The sequence below is a fragment of the Rattus norvegicus genome, chromosome 9, assembly GCF_036323735.1.
Source record: "Rattus norvegicus strain BN/NHsdMcwi chromosome 9, GRCr8, whole genome shotgun sequence".
Lineage (NCBI taxonomy): Eukaryota > Metazoa > Chordata > Mammalia > Rodentia > Muridae > Rattus > Rattus norvegicus.
In genome coordinates this window covers 65,859,529-65,883,226 of record NC_086027.1, presented here as the reverse complement: position 1 = coordinate 65,883,226, position 23,698 = coordinate 65,859,529, and the positions used below count along the sequence as shown (strand labels likewise).

At 42.3% G+C, this 23,698-nt stretch overlaps 1 protein-coding gene across 4 annotated transcripts in view; it reads left to right on the top strand.

Annotated features, from left to right (window-relative positions):
- Satb2 (SATB homeobox 2) overlaps positions 1–23,698 on the top strand; it is a 186,219-nt gene that overhangs the window by 145,343 nt on the left and 17,178 nt on the right. For all 4 annotated transcript variants that reach the window (XM_017596603.3, XM_008767129.4, XM_063267604.1 and 1 more), the window contains one exon: positions 1,744–1,941. In XM_017596603.3, coding sequence (XP_017452092.1) covers positions 1,744–1,941 — 198 coding nt within the window. The remainder of the gene's footprint in view (positions 1–1,743; positions 1,942–23,698) is intronic.

The window sequence follows — 23,698 nt, the reverse complement described above, 5'->3', positions numbered from 1 at the left end:
TCACAGTTCAGTGCCCACAGCTGCTGCACACAGGCCTGGGTTTTTGTCTCTTCTCAGTGCTGCAGCCGGCAGTTGAAGGGGAAAATGGAATGATCAGGTTATTAACATGGAGGCCGCGAGGAGGAGGCTGCACAATGAGAACAGCTGGTGTTGCTGTCTTGGCTGATGCTGCGGAGATAATCAAATCTTGCCCTTTTTTGGGGTGGGGGGGGGTAAAGGCAGAAGACACAGTGGAGAGTTAGACAAACAAGAGCTTATGATATTATATGGGGTTTTTACGATGCGTGTCAGGGGCTTCCGTTGGCTTACAAGTGATGGTGGAGAGTATGTGGAGGCTTGGGATTTGTTTCTCACAAAGTCAGTTGTGTTTATGCACCTTTTAAGGAAAAAAAAAAAACTCTACCCTTTCACAAGAAAGGAATTGTGGGACAGTTCTTGGTTTTAAAATTAGCGACGTAGCTTGGAAGTGATGGGTTAGAAAGCTACTGGGTAAAATATTTTGACATGAGTCAGTGAGCGATGTTGACAGCCTCTGTATTATTTTCATATAAGCCATCATTTGCATTGCTTTTCCTTCCTCCTGCAGTTGTGAGAGGGAACATCCGGATGGCAGAGTTGGGACAGGGCGTTTGCAGGTGCAGGCTGACCCCCTGTCCCTTCCTGCAGGTGCGGCTATGGAGGGAGGGCGATGGCTACGGGGGCTTTGAGCCCAGCGTGCTCACAGATGAAGCAAATCTACATTGCGTTTTGATTCTAGCAAAGGCTGCTGTTTCTGTTTGCAAGGTTACTAATGATTAGAAGGACATTAACTCCCTAGAGGACTCAGTACTGTGATACCCAGGACTGTATTTTTTTTTTTTATTTGCCTTCTCATAATATATGCATGTTTGTCTTCCCCCTCTTCTTGTAGTAGAACACTAACCAGTTGGGTAATTTGTAAAATGTTATGGCTGAAACTAAAAAATTCCTTTACTTTTTCGAGAAGGGATAACTATAATTTCATTTGTACATCTAGAAGATTTTGTTATATGGATTGTTAAGAAACTCATTGAGAATGTATTCTATAGGAAGGTGTTAAGAAATTTCAATGGGGGACTGGAGAGATGGCTCAGTGGTCAAGAGCTCTGACTGCTCTTCCAGAGGTCCTGAGTTCAAATCCCAGCAACCGCATGGTGGCTCACAACCATCTGTAATGGGATCTGATGCCCTCTTCTGGTGTGTCTGAAGACAGCTACAGTGTACTTATATATAATAAATAAAATAAATCTTTAATAAAAAAAGAAATTTCAATGGGGGTAAAGATTCTTGGGGCTGGGGATATAGCCCAGTTGATAAGAGTGCTTGCCTAGCATGTAGGAAGTCCTGAGTTTGAGCTCCACCCTCTCCAGCCTTCAAACAGACATTGCAGCACAAGCCTGTGTAATCTCAGTACTTGGGAGTTGTAAACAGAAGGATCAGGAATTGAAGGTTATCCTTGACTATACCATCAGAGGCTAGCCTGGGTTTATTTCAAAAAAAAAAAAAATAATAATATAAGAAGAAGACGACTCGACCATTGGCATAAGTATTAACATGGCCATTGGTTGGATTTAAGAATTGAACCATTTCAGTAGCTTCTACCATTGATGGGAATAATTCTGACATAGAACTGTGGTTTGGGGATGGCAGTTGACTTGGCATCTAGGCTCACATAACTGCTCTCTACACCCTGCAGTCCTAACTCCCATATCTCCTTCCCTCCAGGGCTGGCTCTGTGAACTGCTTCGTTGGAAGGAGAACCCCAGTCCAGAAAACCGCACCCTTTGGGAGAATCTCTGCACCATTCGCCGTTTCCTGAATCTTCCCCAGCATGAGAGGGATGTGATCTATGAGGAAGAATCTCGACATCACCACAGTGAGCGCATGCAACACGTGGTCCAGCTCCCACCTGAGCCCGTGCAGGTCAGTGTCTTCTGCAGCCCCAGCCTTAAGACAGGCTTTCTGCTGGCAGCAGCTACCCAGGGTCAGGGAGAGCAGTACCACCTCCTGTGAGAGAAGGACTGGTACCCTGTCCTGAGGTCACAGCAGGTTCTGTGTGTGCTTACACCCAGAGAAGATGACCAGGAGATCAATGCCAATGGCATTGGCCTGGCTGATAGCAGATCACTCAGATAATTAAATATAGTGCTTATCAGATTCTCCTTTTAGTATTTTTAACTTTTATTTATTTGTGTATATGCACACATATGAGTACACACACACACACACACACACACACACACACACACACGCACGCACAGTGGAGACCAAAGAAAAACTTGCAGAAATCAATTCTTGCCTTCTACTATTTGGGCTCTGGGAATCCCTTTGGGGCCCATCCAATTGTTTTCTAAAGAAAAACTGAAGTAAATTTTGACCCAAAATTCTTCAGAGAATTTTTGTTGGGTGAAAAGCAAAGAAATAGTCTTCTGACCAGAGGAAAACCTTTAATTTTCACCAACCCCCTGAGAGAAGTTGTGATAGATCCTCAGAACTTTAAGATGAGTTTTTGCTGTCTCCAGTTCCTACGTTTACAAGTCTTCCTTATTTGGGCAGTATGCTTCATTGGGTTAGTTTTCCAATTTCAATGAAACAAATCTTTCTTTGGGAAGTAACTGAGTTTGCTGGTCTACCTCTGAATCTAAAATCACTTTCAATCAGCATTAACCAGTGTATCGGCAGAGTTTGGCACGTCAATTGGTTTGGCCCTGCAGCCCAGTAACAGAAATCTTGACTGCAACAAAGGGGATCGTGTGAGACCTCTCTTAGACTTAGCATCTATGTGGAAGCATGAACTGAAGGGGAATGCGGGTGTGCACAGGCGTGTAAAGACTATGTTAGAAGATGGTAGCAAAGGAAGCCTGGTGAGGTACAGTTTACGATGTAGACATAATAGAAGAAAGAGGAAGGATGCAGAAGAATAGCCGTCAGCTGTCTGTCTCTCCTCCCTTTGCTCTATACTATATGCCTGGGAGTAGCCAGAAGTGAAACCTCATTTTATCAAATGTTGGCATCTCAGCCCAAGCTGTCATGCTTTTCTATGTCAGTTTCTCGGGTCGGAGTCATGCTCTGACTCATAGGTTCATTGAGGCAGTGTTTAAAAGGTTCTCAGTGAACCCAGGGTAGATAGGCAGGATCCAGGGTCAGTAACAACAGAACCACTCATTCTGGGAGGCTGAGCCACAATGCTTATCCTCTTTTCTCCCTGTCCTGATCTTTTCCTGTCTGGGGCTTCATCCAAACAGCAAGGAACCTCCCTTCGGATAATTAGACCAGTATACTGAGTCACACAGAGCAGTGGCTTTCAGACTTTTAATTTCTTCAAATTAAAGAGAGCTCAGTATAGTTTACCAACCTTTTATTTTAGAAAATAAACCGATTCAAATAGTTCCAGAGAAGTGCTTGTCATTCGCTGTACTATTGTTCTGTAGTGTTCAGTACTGAAGAACCCTAAGCATCTCCATGAAATAGCATACGGCAAAGACCGTAGCAACAGTAGAAATCAGATCCTCTAGGAACACTCATCACCTGCCCCCCTTATTCTCTCATTTGCTGCAGCCCGGTCCAGACTTCTGTTTTGAACCAGTAGAATATCAAAGACTGCTTCAGCAACCAAGGACTTTTCATGGCCTTATATTCAAGGTCTGTCTTAGTTCAATACAAGAGCAAAATGTTTGTAAAGTCTTATTCTTGATAGTAGCGGAAGGTAGAACAGTCTCAGCTCCACGCCAGTGATGAAAGGGGAACTCACAGGCTTTTGGTTTTGCTGGGTTTTTCTATTATTGTTTGTTTTGACTTTTGGAGACAGGGTTTCCCTATACAGCCCAAGTCATCCGCAAATTGGGAGATCCTCCTGCTTCAACCTCCCCAGTGCCATGACATCTAGAAACAGAAATTTGAAATAACCCATTATCTACTGCAGTGGAGGAGCCCTCCCTTTTGATAATAGCTCTCTCACCATACCTGTCTGGACTCCTGTCCAGACCTTCTCGTTTGTGTTGCTCTAGGTAGATGATACAGTAGTCATGCAGTTGACCAGTCTGAGAGAACTAACTCTCAGCCAGGCAGTTCATTCATTTGTTCTCCTGTGTTTTCTATATCAGTGCTTGTTCATGGGTAAGCAAAAATCAGCCTTTGTGACTTTCAGTGGGCCATGCTAGTTTACACCAACTTCCAGTTCTTCTAAGACAAATCCCCTTACATTCTGGAAGTTTATTCCTATCACACAACTCCTAGCTAAGGACTTTACAAACAAGGCCATTTTCTCTGCACTGAATTTGCCCTGTGTATCAGTCTTGCCCCTCCCACTACTGCAAAACCTGAGGCTTCCCTTGAGTGACACTGCTTCAGTGAATTCATAATGTCAGAAAAATACAAAGTTATAGATTTATTATTTATTATAATTATAGTGTTAAAAATGAGGAATAATCACCAGAAACAGCTGGCAATGCTCTTAAAGACTAGAGAATGCAGCTGACACCATCTCCTTAGATGCCACTGTGCATGGTAGAAGACTGATTTGAAATATACCTACCCATAATGACATTGTCTGAGCACATGCCAGGCCACTGGACTTAAGAGTTGGGATTTAATTTGTACCTTTCTGTCATTTGCAATTTAAAAAAGTATACTTACATATTTTAGGAATTTTATCTATAAGCTTACTATTGGTTTAGCAATGCTGCATTTTGTCTAATTGGGTGGGAAATGTATCATCACTAAATCATTAAGGATGAATGAAAGTAGTGATGGGTAGGGGAGTCTCATGTACACAGCATAATAAATCCACCGGGGTTTCCTCTTGGTGGGCATGGGAGAGTACCATTTGATTTCATTATATAATTGGGTAGACTAGTCTCTAGTTTTTCTTAGATGATCAAGAGACGGTGTCTTTGGGTATAATCACTATATTGGTCTGTTGACCTGAATGCGGTGGATACACGGGATCAAAGAAGGGATTCCCTGTCTCTGTCTTTATCGGGAGTTGTCTGTGAGGTTCTTCAGCTCACAGCCCATGGTTTCTTACCAGTGGTGTGCAGACAGAATTTAGAAGTGCACCACTGTCTTATGTATACTGGAAATATACTTCTTTTAGAATCATGAAGATTTCAAACTTTAAACCCACAGTTATAACTTGGAAGGTTCTATATAAAATTTAGAGAGTCAGAAGATGTGGCCCACCAAGCTCAAGAAGTCCCACATGACTGAAGCTGCACCATGTCCATGGGGACCCACACACCAACATGTCACTCCATCCATACTAGCCACACCCTGTGCCTTCGTACACACATCATTTCGCTTTATTAATGCAAGCTCTGCATTCATTATGTCTCTTTGCCACTGTTGATCACCTGACCCTGGTGTTCCTGGTGCTGCCTTTAATTATGGCTTTTTTTTTCTACATACCACTTAGTTCTTTGAGAATGTCACACAATATGTTCCGATTATCTTGACTTTAACCCTTTGCTTGTTGGCTGATAAGTATGTCTTTGATGGAATTTCCCATCAGAGATGAGTCAAGGTTACAGCCGAGACTATGTTGGACTTAGGGCCCGTGTAGGAATGTTGTCAGCCCTAGACTTAGTCATGATGGAAGAAGGACATGTCTCCTCCTTGGAACTCATATTTCCCAGGGAATATGTAAGTTTTCAGGTCATGTTGAAGTAGCTGGCCTTACAAAGTTTCTTGAGGCTATTCTGTATCTCTTTAGAAACACCAGTTAACTTGTCTGAGTAGAAACTAGCTTTAACTCTGAACTCACTTTGTAAAACCATATATACCCCAGGTCCACAATAAGAGATACATTGTCCCAAGACAAATGAACACTGGGTCTTGGGGAAAATAAAAAGCCTAGATTCACAATAGTGTATGGTCCACTGTAGCGGTTCAGCATATAAAGAGCCAGTAAGCATATCTCTGGCCTTAAAGTGTATGAAGAGGGTCTGAGATGTTTTAGGAAAGAGTGATATAGAAGCCTCATTGGTGAATTGATAATGGGGAGAAGCATTAATCTTCCGAGTGCTGCTAGTTCAAGAATAGATAGCACAGAGAAGAGCAAGAGAGTGAGACAAGGGGAGGGAGAGAGGGCTCATCAGTAAAGAGCACTTATTCTTGCAGAGAACCCAGGTTCAATTCCCAGCATCCACATAGTGGCTCACAGTGGCCATGACACCAGTTCCAGGGTGTCCTGAAACTGATGTTCTCTTCTGACCTCCATGGGCACTGGGTACATACATGGTACACAGACATATATACTTAAATACATAATACTCATACACATAGAGTGTAATAACTCAGAGGGCTGGGCACATGACAGGGCAAGCAAAACTAAAATATCCTGTAAAAAAGACAAGAAATGAATTAAGTTCTATGTTTCATTCCAGCAGATCGGGACAAAGTCATGTCTTGTGGTTAGTGTTTTCTCCCATACAGTTATTGTGAGTGGATATGCTAGAGCAGTGGTTCTCAACCTCCCCAATGCTGCAGTCCTTTAGTGCAATCCCTCCTATTGTAGTGACACCCAATCGTAAAATCGTTTTCATTGTTACTTCATTTGCTACTGTTAGGAATCATAATGCAAATATCTGTGTTTCCAATGGCCTTAGGCAACCTCTGTGAAAAGTTCACCGGACACCAAAAGGTTGAGAACCACTGCCCTAGAGCAAATGGGAATCCTCAGCTTAGAATAAAAATACTAGTCGCATTCAGGTCTTCATTAGTAACAACTATACTTGACAATTGGAAAAACTGGAGTAGCTGTTGAGCCTGCCTGAAACCAGGATCACCAGATCACCAGCTAACTGAGAACACAGGCATTCGTTGGCATCCTGCTTGGCTCTGGCTGACCACACTTGCCTCTGAATGCAGTAAAAAGAAAGGCTATTGCTCATTCTGTGACTAGTCCCTGAGCAGGGTTGACTGGGGAGCAGCCATCAGATTGTTGATGGAGTCGTGGTTTACTGGTTTATGGTATTTCCCCTGCCCAGTTTTCATGGGTGCTTTCTAAGTCCAGGGATTTGGAGTTAGCTGCTCTATGGTTTCTTGAGAAGCACTTGTTTTAAAATTTGAAAATTCTGTGCTGTGCATCAAGTAAGAACATGAGGCCTGGTGGCACATCATTGTGCCTTTTCTCATCTGGACAAAAGCTCAGGGAACTCTTAGCATCTTCTAAGCCACAGCCTTCCTATTGCTAGTAGCCGCCAATGGTTCACAACCAGAGCAATGTTGTCCTCCATGGGATATTTAATAGTGTCTGGAAACATTTTTGATATTTTAATTCTAGGATGCTAATGGTGAGTAAGTAAATGCTGCCAAACACCCGACAATATGTTAGAGCATCCCCTACACCAGGCTCGGATGACATGTTATTAGTGCCAGAGTTGCAATTTCTGATCTAGACTCAACACTGGTGCTCACCTGTAAAGCAGAGCACTCTATCTCCAGGCTGATTTCTTCACTGTATGAAAATCCAGTATTAATTAATCCTCTCTTCCTTCTCCCTGATCCTCTTCCTCCCTCCTCCCTTTTCCTTCTTTTCTCCCTTCTCCCTTTCTCTAACTCCTCTCCCTTCTTTACCTTCTCTTTCTCCTGCTCCTTTTCCTCCCCCTTCCTCAGCCACCCTCTATCCTCTTCCCCCTCTTCCTTGTCCATCCCCCTCCTTTTCCTCTTCCCCATTCTTCCTTCTTAGACTTCTTTAGAGCTTTTGAAACCTAGACCTTCCAAATGTGGGATTTTTAACATTTTATCATCTTTACTCATTGTGAGAAACCAAGAGAGTGGTTAGTTTTTATTTCCTTAGTGAGATGAGAAATTGGAGTTTAAAGAAGTTGAGTAACTTGCTCCAAGTGAGAACTCGAATTCACATCTCCCTACCTTCCAAGTCTGACCTTTATTATATGTTACACAGCAGCACCTCCAGAACACCTACCGTTAGCTGTCTGATATTATACACAACTTTTTTGCATATATTTTATTTTTAATTTTTCGGCTGAATAGGTTCAGATTCATGAGCTTTCCTTTTTACAAGCCACACAGTTTGATGAAACTTGTAACTTCCTGTGATGTCAAAGCCCTGGGGTCACTCTGCCCTTGTCATCAGCTGCATTTGAGCTGACTTGGAATGTGGTTTCTCTTGCTAGAGTTGAAGATGTTGTCAGTACCAAGCAAGATATCCTGTCTTCCCACTCAATTGGATAGACTATCTTGATTTATGAATTTGCTTCCAAAAGAACAGCTTCTAGGAAAATAAATAGATAAGCCAATTAATTAATTAAGGATGTTTGCAAATTCTCTAACCAGGTTACTACAATTTTTTTCCATCTTGGGTATGTTCCAAACTCCTATGCAAAGCCTGCTGTTTAAATGTAGTTTCAGTTTTCAGGCCTTGTTGTGCCATTACGGGGCTGTGCAGGGAATTCTTCCCTGTCCACTATAGTGGGGCAGGTGGGCATAAAGAAGTCGGTCCTCGTAAGGAGGCTTCTTGATTTCTGTGTCACCAGTTAGGATCTCAATGTGCTTAATTTTTAAAAAATGTGTTACACAGGAATATATAGAAATTTGGCATTTAATTAATTTTTAATATTTATCTATCTCTATCTATCATCTATCTATCTATCTATCTATCTATCTATCTATCTATCTATCTATCTATCTATCTATCTATCTATTGCTACCAGTTCTTTTTAGGAAATTGGTGTATTCATCCCTGTGTTCATAGCCCTAACTGTGCTGAAAAGTTCTCCCCAGGGAAATGTCAGAGTCGGAGCAGTTCCTTAGGGTCCAGAGTCAGCAGCTTAGGTCGTTTGCTATAGACTTGGTATTTAATACACATTTGAGAACAGAGGCTCTTTGGTTAAATTTAAAGTTTTATTAGCATCTTTTATCTTCTTATGAGATATATAAATCTGTATTTGCTGTGTTTGGAAGCACAGCAGAAGAAACAAACAGTGAGGAACTTTGTGGAAGTCCCTGTGCAGGGCTCTATGTGTGGTTAGCTGTGTAGAGGCCGGAAGGTGTTCAGTCAGCAGTAAATGAACTCACCTCACTGCCCATCTTTAATTCACACAACCTCTTCCCATGCCAGCTTCCTTGTCTGATAAGCTTTTCTTCTAAACTGTCACCTGTTTTTGCCCTTTCTGGCCTGTATTTCTCCACTCTGTATCCTCTGTGTACCATTCATAGTTTCTCTGCATTCTAAGTATTCCTCCTCAGCCTGTCTTTGTCCCCTCCTCTATGTCACGGTGTTTCCCCAGTCCTCACTCTAGCCAGTGTATTGTGTTCGTCCACACTGGCTGCCTTAGATTACGCCAAAGGGAAGTGTACCTGCCCACTTTATCCCACTGAAGGCAGATTTTCTAGGCATGAATTTCAGAGCAGTACCACAGACGTTTGGTTCAAAAGGCACTGCAGGGTTGGGGATTTAGCTCAGTGGTAGGGTGCTTGCCTAGCAGGCACAAGGCCCTGGGTTCAGTCCCCAGCTCCGAAAAAAAGAAAAAAGAAAAAAAAAAAAAGGCACTGCATCTCAATGCATTTGAAGAGCCTGAAGAAGCTGATTGGGAAGTGGGAAAGCTATGGGTTGTGGACTGTTTACAAGTAGCCTGTTTACAAGTGGACTGTTTACAAGGTCACCCCTCAGCCAGAAAATTAGTCACATTTAGGAGAATAGGAGAATATGTACCTCAGGACTTTTTTTTTTTTTTTGTCAGAATAGATGTTTTGCAAGTGTGAACAACTTCAGTAAAATCATATTGAAGGAGATTCATATAGCCTGTGTTTTGCTATAAGGGTTTATGAATAAGTACTGGAAAGCCAGTGCCGGAGGGAGGTTGTAAGCTCTGTATACTGTGCTCTCCCACCCCTGCTCCTTTTCATGGCAGCCTTCCTGACATTTTCTGTATACTTCTTTGTGTTCAGTCACTGATGGAACTTAATCTTCATTTCCATCTTAATTTGTATCTGGGTCTGCTATTTGTTTTCTTTACAGTGGGCTCGACATCTCCTTGGGCTCATTGTTTTAATAACTGGAGCACGTGCTGCACATGACAACATCTATATACATAAAATAAAATACATCTGAAAAAGAAGCCTAAATAGGACTTAAAAGCATAAACTTATGGGTTTTTTCTTTTTCAACTCAAGTGGATAGAGAGAAATAACTTATAAATTTTGAGGAGGGACAAACTGATCTCATGCTAATGACTTAGCCATGAGAAAAAGAGACACTCAGCAGAGACAAGGTAGAGGGTGTGTTGGAGGTGTTCTTCCTGGCCCCTTCCTATAAAAGTAGCAATGATTAACCAAAGCTAACATGAAGACTGCCATTGATACTGACCAGTTACTGTTCTAAGCCCAGGCCTCTTCACAGTATTTCACCTAAGGAAAGGAAAGTACTTCCTTTATATTTCCTGAGATGTCCTCCAATACAACTTTTGAAAGGGCCAGTAAACCTGTTCTCCAAGTGCAAGTTGTTGTAAGATTCTAGTGGTTTCTATTCATGCTTTTGATTTCTTCATCCAACAACTACTGAACTCCTCCAGGATAGCAGGGTAGCAGATATTCTTCTAGGCTCTACATATATAAAAGCGATCAAGATAGGATTTCACACATATTGAAGGGTTTCCTTTTGTATATGACCCATTTCAAACACACCACCATTTCCTTCTGTGCTCCTTTACCTGAACCCAAGATTCAGTCTCACGATGGTGCACAGCTCCTGCTTACTAGTTTGTTCCAATATCTCTTTGTTTCAGTGCGCTCTCTCTCTCTCTCTCTCTCTCTCTCTCTCTCTCTCTCTCTCTCTCCCTCTCCTCCCCCCCTCTCTCTCCTTCCTTCCTTTCTTTTCTTTTTCTTTCTTTTGGTTTTGTTTCTGTTTTCAGAACGAATCTAGTAGCAACTATACGGCGCCTCGCAGGAATGGCATTACCTTAAGAAGCACAAGCACACACACTTGCATGCATGCAGACATACACAGGCTATTTGAAGGTGTGAACCCAGCAGACATTTTGAGTCACTTCTGGAGTCCCGAGTGATTTACATAGCTCTACACAATCATATCTGCTGATTAGTAATCAAGTAGGATTTTGAAAACTGGTTTTGATGGAAAACAGATGCATAAATGGTATGTTTGCCCCACCCTTAATTTGTCCCTGACCACACAGACACTTGGTTCGTGTCTGTGCCCTGGCTGTATTCAGTCTTACCACCCAGAGGGACTTCTTCAACCTTTTCATGTGGCACTGGGGAAGGGCTAAATCATTGTCAGCGCACCAACCAAACCACCTGGCTCACTGGGCATGCCTTGACCAAGGTCATGGCCTTTCGGAGGTTGGTGGTATGTACTAGTCTCTGTATTGAGCATAGAAAAACACTCCTGGAGATCCGGTCCACATTTTCTCCTTAGCATTGCTACCAGAGTGCTGTTCACTCATGGACCACTGCTGGTTTGAGAGGGAGTCTTCCTCTTCACACAAGAAGCACAGGGCAGGCGGTCTCCAGAGAAGGGCTCTCCCACATGGGACCTTCCCACTATTGCCTCTGTTGATCCGCAATACGAGTGATGATTTCACACATTTTGGTTTAGGCTTCGTTACTCAAATAAGGTCACAGACAAGAGACAGTTCCAACCGGAGTGACATAGAAATATTCTGGGCAGTCAGGCCCAGTTGCCTTTCTGAGTTTAGGAAGTGTACCCTAGATACCCGATGAAATCTGCAAACCTGATCCATAAATTGAAATATTAAAACGTTTACAAATGCATCCAAATGAAAGGGCCATTGTGCTTCCCCTGCCCCCATTTCCAAAGAAGGAGCTTTCTGTAACTAGCCCATGGAACCCTGTCTGGGCCACATCACAGTGAGTGCCAGGTAAAGAGGAACAATGCCCCTACCCTGGCCAAAGTCTAAGGTCAAATCTCCAAGATCACAGTGACTGCTGAAATATCTTTAGAATTACTGATAATCATCCTCATCCTGAGATTCAGTGCAGCTGAACTGAGCTGCCGTTTGCTTGAGGGTCTCTGAGAAATGTGATAGACTCTGAGTAATAATTAAGGAAAAATGAATATGTGTACAAGTGTGCTGCCTACAAGTGTGTCAGTGCATGGCATCCATGCCTACTGCCATCACGCCCCGAAGACGACTTTGGATCCGTGGAACTGGAGTTATAGACAGCTGTAGGATACCATGTAGATGCTGGGAACTGATCCAGAGTCCTCTGCAAAAGCCATCTATCTCCCTAGCCCCTCAGTAGTATTCTTATTCCTCTTCATTAAGGATTTGGAGAATAATTTCAACTCAAGTGAATCCAGAATTGATTTGAGGGTGGTGCCAGTGTGTGGTTTCCTAACAGGAATATCTGGGAGTGATCTGCTTGTTATTACAGTTGGTGTAAGACAGATCGAAAGACTCGGGACACTCCACTTTCTCCTGACTTTCTATGTTTTAAAGTCTGTCAAAAGTCGTTGGAAGACTTGTTTGCTCTGACTAACTTCCCTCTGTGAAGAAGAACTAAATGACATTTGTAGATGATAAGATTGGTTAGTAGATGTTTCCTCCTCTTCCTCCTCCTCTTTTCTTTTTTATCTCTTCCTCCTTCTCCTTCAATGCTTTCACTCTTACAAAAGCAAAAAGATGCATCCGTTTCTTGATAACTACTAGGAACTTAGCTGGTTTTGACACTGAGGTGTTGTAAGGCTATGCAGTGGCTAAGCTTGAATATCTTTGGTCCAACATTAAACAGGCATCTGAAGCAGCTCTGTGTTGGTCTTTCTGGACTTAAAATATTAGCTGGTCTTGAGGAAAGAAATGTATTTAAAAAGAGCTATTTTGGCTCATAGTTCTAAAGGTTCCCAGCTAAAAAGTGCCCCATCACTCAGGTTGTCTGTCTGCAACAACAAAGAATGGGGACAGATTGTTTACTTCATCAGCCAGGAAGCTGAACAGAGAGAGGACAGTGTTTCCCCCAGCACCTTTGTAGTATGCAACTCCAGGACCGAAGGAGGCTCTGCTCCTGCAGTTCTCACTGCCTCCTGTTAACAACGCCTTGGTGACCAGGCCTCTAACACAGGCTTTGGAGTTTGCTCATCCAAATCATAACATTCCCCAAATGTTTCCTATTTTCTGCATTGCTTGTTGCCACCCTAGGACTTTGGTGCATGATTTCAGGATCCAAAATGTCTTCTATACCAATTTTGTAAACTGTTAATAACCAAAGTAGGTAATCTCGGGGCTCTTTATTTGATACACTCACTCCTTGGTTTGCTTTGTCTACTTCATCTCAATGAATGTCAAAAGCAAAACAAAATAAAACAAAAACCCATTGCTCCCAGGAGAGTCAGGTACGCAGGGAAAAGAACTTTAGCAAGAACGTAATGGCTCTGGACAGCTTAGATTACTTAGACTCTGACCCAATCACTTTGCTCGTGACTGAGAATTCAGTCTACAGCGAGAGAAAGCCAGCACTGAGTTTGAAACTCCGAGTCAAACCTACCTATAGTAGATCTCTTTTGGAGGTCTCTCTTCAGCTGTTTCTGCTTAGTGAGGAAATCTAATGTAGCTGAAAACTACTGCTGATTTTTATTAAGTGGAAGTCTAGAAGTTTCTCTTGTAATGATAGAAAAGCACACTTCCAATTAAAGAGAAACTGCCAACGTTCTGACATTCATTTATTTTATTATTACTTGGCTTGACCCTAGAAATGGGGGGATCAAGCAAACTGGCCAGGCTAACAGTTCCGGGGCCATAAGTTCAATTTCCTCACAAGCTGTTCTGTGATCAAATTCACTGTAAATCATATAACCCTTCACCTTTTGATATACAATCATCTGTGGAAATGTCTATTTCATGAGAGCCATCATAATCACATTGGCATTGGGATAAATGACAGCTAAGCCAGGCCAAGCAAAGGGATTCCAGAGAGAAAGGTCAGGAAGCCGTGTGTGGCTCACCAAAGGAGGGATGTGCTATCGCTTTCCACAGTAGCGTCGGCATATCCTGTAGTCTACAGCAGCGCGTTTCATTTTCAGGAATTTCGGAGGCTTGTTGGTACACCTTTGAGAGCATAAAACTCATCGTGGTGGCCTTCCTCTGAGAATTTGCCAAGGAGACAATTGGGGCTGTTAATTCCAGAGAGCCAACCTTTAAACACCCATGGATACGAAACAATAAATGCCAGTTAACTTTAGAAAAGGATAAATTAAAATGTTTTTGCCATTCATATCTTTGATTTTTATGAATAAATTTTGTCAAATACCATGGCGTGTGTGTGTGTGCGTGTGCGTGTGTGCACACACACACGCACACACACACATATATATATACATATATATATGTATATATATATATGTATATATACATATATATAGTAAAGTCAGCTATTTCTGAAAGCGAGTAGCACTAGAAACCAGGGTTTTAAAGCATGTTTATGAAAGTGGCAGTGGTTTTTATTTATTTCTCCTCTTTAGGGTTTGTCTGTGCCCATTCCAATGGCTTACCTGACTATCTGCTTGTGTTCACTGTGCAAAACCATGTCACATGAGGAGCCCGTAGCCTGCCGTTTCCAAACATTCAGAAAAGTAGGAAATGCGAACAAATTATCCTAGCAGAATTGTTATTTTAGACAAGATAAACCGAGCCCAGACTGTATAACTCAAAACGATGACTAGGTTATTTGTTTTCAAAGTCCTTCAGACTCTGGAAGCTGAAATCAGTGATATAAACTCAAAATGACAAATTCTTGTGGCTATGGAAAATTGTTCCCAATTCTGCTGTGGACCGAGTAAATAAAAAGGGAAAGTGGGTATGGGCTGTGTAGGCCCAGTGTCTACATCAAATGAGCCCCGCCCACCCTTTCTTTTTTTTTTTTTTTTTTTTTCCTTTTTTTTTCTTTATTAACTTGAGTATTTCTTATTACATTTTGATTGTTAATCTCTTTCCCAGTTTCCGGGCCAACATCCCCCTAACCCCTCCCCCTCCCCTTCTAAATGGGTGTTCCCCTCCCCATCCTCCCCCATTACCACCCTCCCCCCAACAATCTAGTTCACTGGGGATTCAGTCTTAGCAGGACCCAGGGCTTCCCCTTCCACTGGTGCTCTTTTTTTTTTTTTTGGTTCTTTTTTTTGGTTCTTTTTTTCGGAGCTGGGGACCGAACCCAGGGCCTTGCTCCACTGGTGCTCTTACTAGGATATTCATTGCTACCTATGAGGTCAGAGTCCAGGGTCAGTCCATGTATAGTCTTTGGGTAGTGGCTTAGTCCTGGAAGCTCTGGTTGGCTGGCATTGTTGTTCATATGGGGTCTCGAGCCCCTTCAAGGTCTTCCAGTCCTTTCTCTGATTCCTTCAACGGGGGTCCCGTTCTCAGTTCAGTGGTTTGCTGCTGGCATTTGCCTATGTATTTGCTGTATTCTGGCTGTGTCTCTCAGGACCACCCACCCTTTCTGAGGTAGGTTGGGCTGCCTGGAATTTAGGCTGGCCTTAAGCTCACTGTAGCTGAGGTTGACCTCGCACTGTGTCTCCTCCTGCCTCTTTCTCTGTGCGGGGACAACAGGCGTGCATCCCCCACCTGGCTCCTGAACAACTTTCCTGAGTACTATTTTTGGGTGGGGGAGGGGTGGGGCAAGTCTTGGTTAACAATACATTTCAAGTATAGCCATTGAAAGGGGAAGAAGGAATTGTATGGAGTTTTTCCATGCAGGTGTAATTTAAGGGTTCCTTTTTGAAGGAAATCTACATTTGAGTACCGGAAGAGAGAGAAGCAAACAATGGTAACACTGTGGACTCAGTTGTTTCTTCTGAAGAAGCAGCAGAATGACTGAGTCTTCTGCTCACCCAATACAGTCTGAACCAGTTGCCTCATCCTGTCCTATGGGTAGATAATTCTTGGATACATCGTCACTTCAGATGTACTGAGTAACCAGGACAGGAACCACTGTCATTGTATTTGGAAGAAAGTAGTCCACAAGTTCTGCCTTCCCAGAGCAGAGCTAGAACTGCGCCGATGGTGGCTTGCACTCCAGCTGTCTCTGCATACTTGCCCACATGGACCTGAGGACTGCATTACACCACATGGACGTGTAATGTCCTCGGTGCTCCGTGTTGCCCGTCCTCAAACACAGGATGTATCTGTAATCAGCTCTTAGCCCATGTCCTGTTCATCTGCACTTGCAGCATCTCAAAGCCTAGTCTGAAACATCTTGGCACAGATGGGAAAGCACAGGCACGTCCAAGTTCCAGAGCTACAAAGACACAGACCAGACATCTGACATTAATAAATAGCTCGGGTGCAGGGAGAATCAAAAATCAGATTATTTATTTAGAAAGTTGAAAGTCTGCATTTGTGATTATTATTCTGTTCTCAGAGGAAGTAGGTGCTGCGTTTAGGGGTTTGCTATTTTTCTTTCTCGTCCTCACATCCCCCCCCCCCTCATGTTTTGAATTAAAATCTACGACAGCCTGCAAGGCTATATACATATCTGCAAGGAGGATGCGGTGAAGGAGTGGTTTGTGATCTCAGACATGGTGGTGTCAGAGACGGGAGATCAAATGGAGAATCCCTCCCTCCGATGGGCTGCCTTGAAATCCCTCACAGCTGTAGTATCGTGGATAATAGCTTATCGTGGATAATTACATTTTTACAAACGGTAGAGAAAATCATTTTGCTACACACATAGTATTTTCCAGCCCGGCCAGCTTCTCAATCTTTTACAGCTTTCATGCATTAAAGGCTCATGTTTTCTTTGTTTGTTTTAAAAATACTCTCACTAATAATAGGTCTGTCCTATGATCGGTCTCCAAGTAGACGACACCGAGGAAGACCCCCTTCCCTACTGCCCCGCAGTCACGTAAAGCATAGTACTCCTCATGGCTTTCATTAAATGGGCTATGGCAACCAAATTTTCATGCAGATTTCTAATACCTTTGGTCATTTTTCAGCTTATGGTTGTGTATAATAGAATGAATTACGTTTAGGGGTAAGTCATCTGGCCAGAGGGGAACACTGCCACTGATGTCTTTGCACTGCTGTCCAGTGGTGTGAATTCTGACTGGCCAACCCCCAGGCCGGCCTCCCACCTGCTCTGCTAACCCATTACCTGAAGTCAGGGTCTAAGGAGCAGGAAAATCCACCTTGGGGACAGGACTCTTTCCTTAACCCCTTCTGATCAGATACAGTGCTTCATTTTGAAAATGAAATTGACTCCCCCGAGGCCTTTGAAACTTTAATAATACACAATAAATAAAATCATATCTAATAACTCAGTGCTTTCGTTTGACATCACCACCCTCTCAGTGTGCACCAACTGTAGAAACATAAATACTTGCAGGCTTCGAAAGCCCAGTTTCTATTTGCTAAATAAACTTGGCTGCCTTTAAATTCCTCTGTGTACAGTCATTAATACAATCCACTTTGACAGCATTTAATTAAAGTGCTTTTCTCTATTAAATTCATTAAAAGCCCCCCTCCCTGTATATAACTGCTTTCCAGATGCCGAGAGGCACGGGGTTGTCAGGCTCCCTTTGAAGAACTTCTCATTCCTCTTTGTAAAGTGTTTATTATGCTCCATTTGGAACTGTTAAATATGACTTAGAATGGAAGGCAGGGTCCCGGACACACTCTCTATCCCTTCAGCAATCTCTCAGAAAACAAATGTTAGTTTAACTCATGCGAACAAGGGTCTGTACCTGCGTATTTCTCTCTCCTACACTGAGTGACACTTCAACACATCCAGAATGGTGTAATGAGGATGCAATTTCCATATCAGGGCTGAGGAATTTGCATTGCTTCTAAGCAAGGTATTTGGCTTGGATCTATTTGCCTGCAGATTCGGGGAGAGCGAGTGTAGCTGTCCAGTATTAATAGATTATTGACAGTTTAATGTCTTGGCACCTACTTAGCCCATGAAGTATAATAACCAGGAAGCTGTGCGATATGAAAGCAGTCAATAGCATTTTCAATCAAAACCTTTCAGTTAATTGCTGGTTGACCTTAGAGATTTCCTTTAGGCAATACCGTTCTTCCTTTAGAGCGACGGGGCCATATTGATTTGTGGAGTTTATTCAGAGATGATTATTTAATGCCCATTGCTACAGTCTACATGGTAAATTGTGCTTTCTCTGCATCTGCCATCTGAACTGCCTCTTGGCCGATATTCTCTCTGCCTGCTCCACTTTAAAAATATTTCATTAAATCCATTCTCTTCTTAGAAATAGAAAGTCTGGGTTCTTAAAGTCATACACAATCAAGTGTTTTAATATGATAATAGCATTTTATTCATCAGTTAGGAATTAAATTCTGACAGAGACCCCCATCAAGGCTAAAAGCTGCACAGTCTCTTAGAAGAGTAACACCTTAAAACAAGCGTTCTTTGATGCTGTCCCAATGCCTTTTGATCTCTGTAGATTCGGGAGGTGGCTTATGTTTGGCTTTCTATGCTTAGCTTCCATGACTTATGTTTTAGTTGAATATTTAAAAAAAAAACAGATTTTGATAAAATACAAATAAGCTACAAAGTAGCCAGAAAGCAGCAAAGAATTTATTTTGAACCATTTGCTCATTTTGAAACGTGTGTTGTTGAGGCTGGAGAAGCCGAGTGAGAATGAAGGCGAAAATGCTCTTTGAATTGATTTTTGTTATTCTTTCTTCTTCTCTGAGCTACCCGATTCACTCCACTCTAAGGAGAGCCACTCTGACATTTGATGTTTGTTTTGGAAAAGACATCCAGTGTTCTTCCACAGCATTTTATAGCTAGGTAACACTCTCGTAGATCTCAGTGAGGGGCCAGGACCCTCTCAAGAGGTCATTAAGGCCCATAGGCTTCATTAGAAACCATGAGCTGCTTCTGTAGACTCTTTTTTGATTCACGATTCCCTTTCTTTGTCTGACATGGATTCTTGTGTGCTGCTTGCTATTTATTTTGCCTGCAGCAACCTCTCTGGTCGTAACAGCTGCCTACTGTAGACCTTTTGACATCCGCTGAGACACAAATGTTTTTGCAGTGTGACAAGGGCTAGAGATAGAAGCAAATGAGTAAAGATGTCAGTTTCAGTGATCAACACCAGTAACAGCCTAAGGTTTTTCTCTTGAGCGACAGTCTCTTCCAGCCCAGTGGTGTGGGAGAGTTAGAAAGCTGGATAGTATTGTATGCACACAACTCATTGCTACAAACGACTCGAATTCAAGTCTTTTCAGACAACATATACTCTTTCACAAGATTTCAGTTTATTTGATAGGACATTTTATGATAAATTTTAAGTTTCAATTCTCCATTGAGGGCTTTGTGCCTTGTCCTGTGAAGTGGTTGGCATTCAAGAATAGATGACTGCCACGAGGGAGGTGAATACAGGGGGAACCACAGAATACAGTGTCAGGATGCTAAACTTCACTGGTGAGAGGACTCAGGAGGAGCCCAGCGGGGGACTGTCCAGGGTCGCTTACAGGAGTTTCCTAAGAGGAAACAGGAGAAGGAAGAGTCAGGAAGAAGAGGGTTCTGACCACAGGGGTCTGGTTGCCTGCAAGGCAGGGGCTGAGTAGCAAGAACTGGGCAGAGGGCCTCCTTTGAAAGGGAAGGTGAATTGTAAGAAGTTGACTCCCAGAAGAATGTTACACACTAAGAAAGTACATGCAATAATTATCTGGGTGCGCAAGTAGATTTTTACTAGGCATTTTAAAAATCCTTTTTTGTTTGAAAATTTTATATTTCAATGTTGAAGAAAAATTATCTAAACATTTAGAACTGGCAAAATAATAGGTAATGTTACTGGGCAAAAAGTAATTTTATGGAATAAGTTGTCTTTTAATGAAGTACTTTGCCAAACTATTTCATTAAGTACATTCTTTTGTTATTTTTAATGCTATTATATGGCAAAGAGACTCCAGGCTGAAGAACCTAATGCAGACCAACCAGGAGATGGAGTTTGTGTTCACACGGCTTCTCATCTGCTGCTTTTCATTAATATACGAATCCTAAAGGCGTGTGTGTCTGCATTGAACACTGACTGTCACCATCTTTACACACAAGAAGCGTTTGCTAATGATGGTGCTCTATCTGTGTGACTCGGGTTAGAGCTGTGCGTTTTTAATCTCAGGTTTTCTTGCCGTTGATATTCAGAATATCAGTGCTTTACCTCTCCTTAATTCTTTGTGGATATATTAAGCTTTTTTCCTCAATTTAGACTTTAATAATCATACATTTACAGAAAAATTTAAAAGGTGACATCTACCTGGTAAATAGAAGTAACCTGAGAATAAATTATCTTTTAAAATCAACTTTAAAGCACATCTTAAGCAATTGTGTTGGACCTGATTGTTTTGGGTCCTTAACATTCCCCAAAATGTGAAATTTGCCTTATTTTTAAACCTTCCTATTAAAAATAGGCACGTTATTTTTTAACTATTAAAACAAGGTTATAATTACTTGTGCTAGCTTGTTCTTAATCTAAGTAGTCCCAGGTGTGTGTATAGCTAGTAGGTCTTGACAAGTACAGTGTATTATCCACAGTTACATTTCCTTAGGCAAAATTGAGTATCTTCTCTCAGGTCCAGAAAATCTTGCCCATAAATACATGGATGCGTGCTTGGCTGAGTTTTTCTGCAAAGGGCCAGGCAGCAGAGGTTTTGGTCCTTGTAGGCCATGTGGTCTTGTTCTCACATTGCAGACGTCTCACAATAGCAAGAGAGCCTGTGTGGGCAGAGCTTAGGTGAATGGACACGATTAGATTACAATGGAACTTTTATCTCAGCTGGCCACTGGCCTTAGTAAGCTGGCTGATCATATATTGCCAACTTTTAAAGGTGGCCTGGGGGCTTTCAGACTAATGCAATGAATGTGACATTTATTTGTAACTATGGTCCTTCCTCCTAATTAGGCCTTTTTGGAACATTAGTACCATGTTTTTAGCAACCGAAGACATTAGTTCCTGCATTTTGTTTTTAAGTGAAAGATTAAAAAAAAATTAAAAAATTAAAAAAAAAAAGAATTGGGCAGAAGAATAAGCTACAGTCAGGTGACAGTCTGTTTAGACACTCAAAGAGACTTTAGCCTGACTTAAGGCCACTGAAGGCATTTGGCAAGGTGTCCTGTGGTCAGTGGCAGGCAGGCCTGTCAGGAGGAAGAGTTGGTCATTCAAGCAAGAGATTGTAAAGACCTCAGTGGCATCAATATATATGTCTGGAGAGTGGAACCTTTCCACAAGAACTGTTTAGAAGGAAGTCCTCTTCAGCACACGGAGTAGGCTGGATGTTGACTTTAAAATGAAGGAATCAGTCAGTGGAAACTCCATGATCATCGTGGTAGCCAATGAAGGGGGTTGGTCTTGGAACACCAATCAAGAGTGTTAATGATTAATTCCCCACTAATGTCATTTGTAAGTATATTTGTTTGGTACTGAGTTCTCAGCTATTAAATTAAATCCACCCTTAAGCAAATTCACATTTGAAAGTATAATCACTCGACAGTTCCAGCTTATGAGGATGACCGGCATGGGGTAAGCAAATCCGCTCTGGAGAGCCAAGGCAATGCGGCATGGAGACAAAGTGGGCTTGCTGTGTGAATTCAAGTAGATAAGGAGGCTGGATAACTGGCCTCATGGGAACACCAAAGTCTTCTACAGCTTAGAGACTAGAATCTTTCTTGTGGGAAAAGGAACCTCCCGTCCAGTTTCTTTGCCCTAGGGAATTAGGAACTGAGGATTTTGTTCCCAGTCACCATCCTGGAGGAAGAGACTGGTTTTCTTGTCTCAGTTTTCATGGTTAAATAAGAGGGCCTAGTTCTTCCAGGCCCCCACCTCCTCCTACGTATCCTGGCACAAAGTTGAGATGTAAGAGTCTCTCCTTACCTTGTTGAAGTTAGAGCAACCATTGATATGAAGGATGCAAAGCTAATGTCCTCACAGTGAAGTATTAGTATTCTAGAGTTTAGTATTCTAGAGTTTAGTATTGAAAAACAACCCTCCTGGATTGACAGCTCATTTACCCTTGGGAAGCTTTACTTATGTCCCTGTGTTCTTCTCTTGAAAGAAAATAGCCAGCAGGCCTGCCACTGGCGGGAGTAAATGAAGGTTGCAAAGTAGCCTTGTGAGCCCAGAGCCCTCATCTGACACCCTTTAAGAACTAACTCACCAGGAATCTTGGCTCAGAGACCTCTGCTTCATGGTCTGAGGAACAGCCCTGCTTAGATCATCTGACTTGGTTTACCCAGTCTGGTCTTCAGGGTATAATAAACTGTAATATCTCAGTGGTGTGGTAATGCAGTAGAGTTTGTCCTTTACCAGAGTCACTGATTATGATGCCCTGCCTAAGATCTGCTTTCTATAAAAGGCATGTCCGTACTTTTATGTGTTTGATTCACGCAGTGCAGTTTTCTCAAGTCCTGTTATTAAGTGGTTATATCCAGAAAGCAGAAATATGCTGAGGTCGTATATTATTGGTGAACGTCTAATATTTTCACTAACCATAACTGTCAGATTGTTCTGCCTTTGGAGTGTCCCCACTGTAAAAATTATACAGAAAGTGTGGCCCAGTCCATGTCCTACCCGGGTCTCAGACACACAGTAACCTGCCTCTGCCCCTTGCCCCCCAAATAAGCAACCAAATGTTTTCAGCATTCTCTTCAAATAATTTACACCCTGTGTTGCACCAATGTGACTGTCATTGGCTAGCACCACCCCCGTTTTGTTATTTTAGTAAAACCCAACTTAAGAGTTCACAAATCGCATCTCCCAGGCGGTGCCCAGGTTGTTTGCATTTCGGTCACATTTTTACTTCTCTTGAGAATTATTTAGCCACCTAGATTAACTGCTTCAGAATTCTGGTGGTCATTTTAACCTGAAAACTTAACATGTCTTTCTCTCTTGGCCTTTGGCCATCTAAGAACCATTACGAATTTTCAGGCTGTTTCTTTTAATGCTGTTTGAATTCCTGTGACTCAAGTCATCCTAACCTTTCACCTGCTGGTCAGTGACTCTGGTTATCTTTAACTCAAGAACTTCTTTCCTGTGGGCTGGGACAAGGACCATTCTTTCCCAGTTACACCAGTGAAGCAAGACACGTTCACCTAAAAATCAGTTCTCAGAGTAACTGCCAGTCCTTTCCGTGTTCCTCTCTACTGTTTTAACATAAATATGAAATCTTTGCAGCACATTGTCATTGCCTGTCCCTTAAATCTGTCTTCAAAAGATAGGCCTCTTTTCCTGTGAATGTGTAAGCCAAGTTTTATCCTGTAAGAAGCCATGATAAAGGTGATAATGGTGTGCAAAGGGGAGGAAATGGAAGGGTGTGTTTGGTAGGCATGTGACACCGCTCAGGGCCAGGCTCCTCCTAGGGCAGGATATACAGCCATGGGTTGGAACATATGTTGTCCTGTTTGTGAAATCAGTTTTCACTTACATTATTGATAAATGATCAATAAACTTGGTTCTCAGATGAGGCCCGTGAAGGGAAGGATAGATTCCTGTTAGGTTCAGTGTGTGGCCATGTTTTGCCTGTCTTAATGTCTAACTGTGGAACGCATCTTCTCTGCTTGCTCTGCTTGCTTTTAATTTTTAGATTTTTAAATTTTATTTTATGTGCATGAATATTTCCCTACCTGTATATATTTGCACCATGTGAACGGCTGTTACATACAGAGATCAGAAAAGGGCTTCGGGTCCCCTGGAACTGATTTACAGATGGTCGTGAGCCTTCGTGTTGGCCCT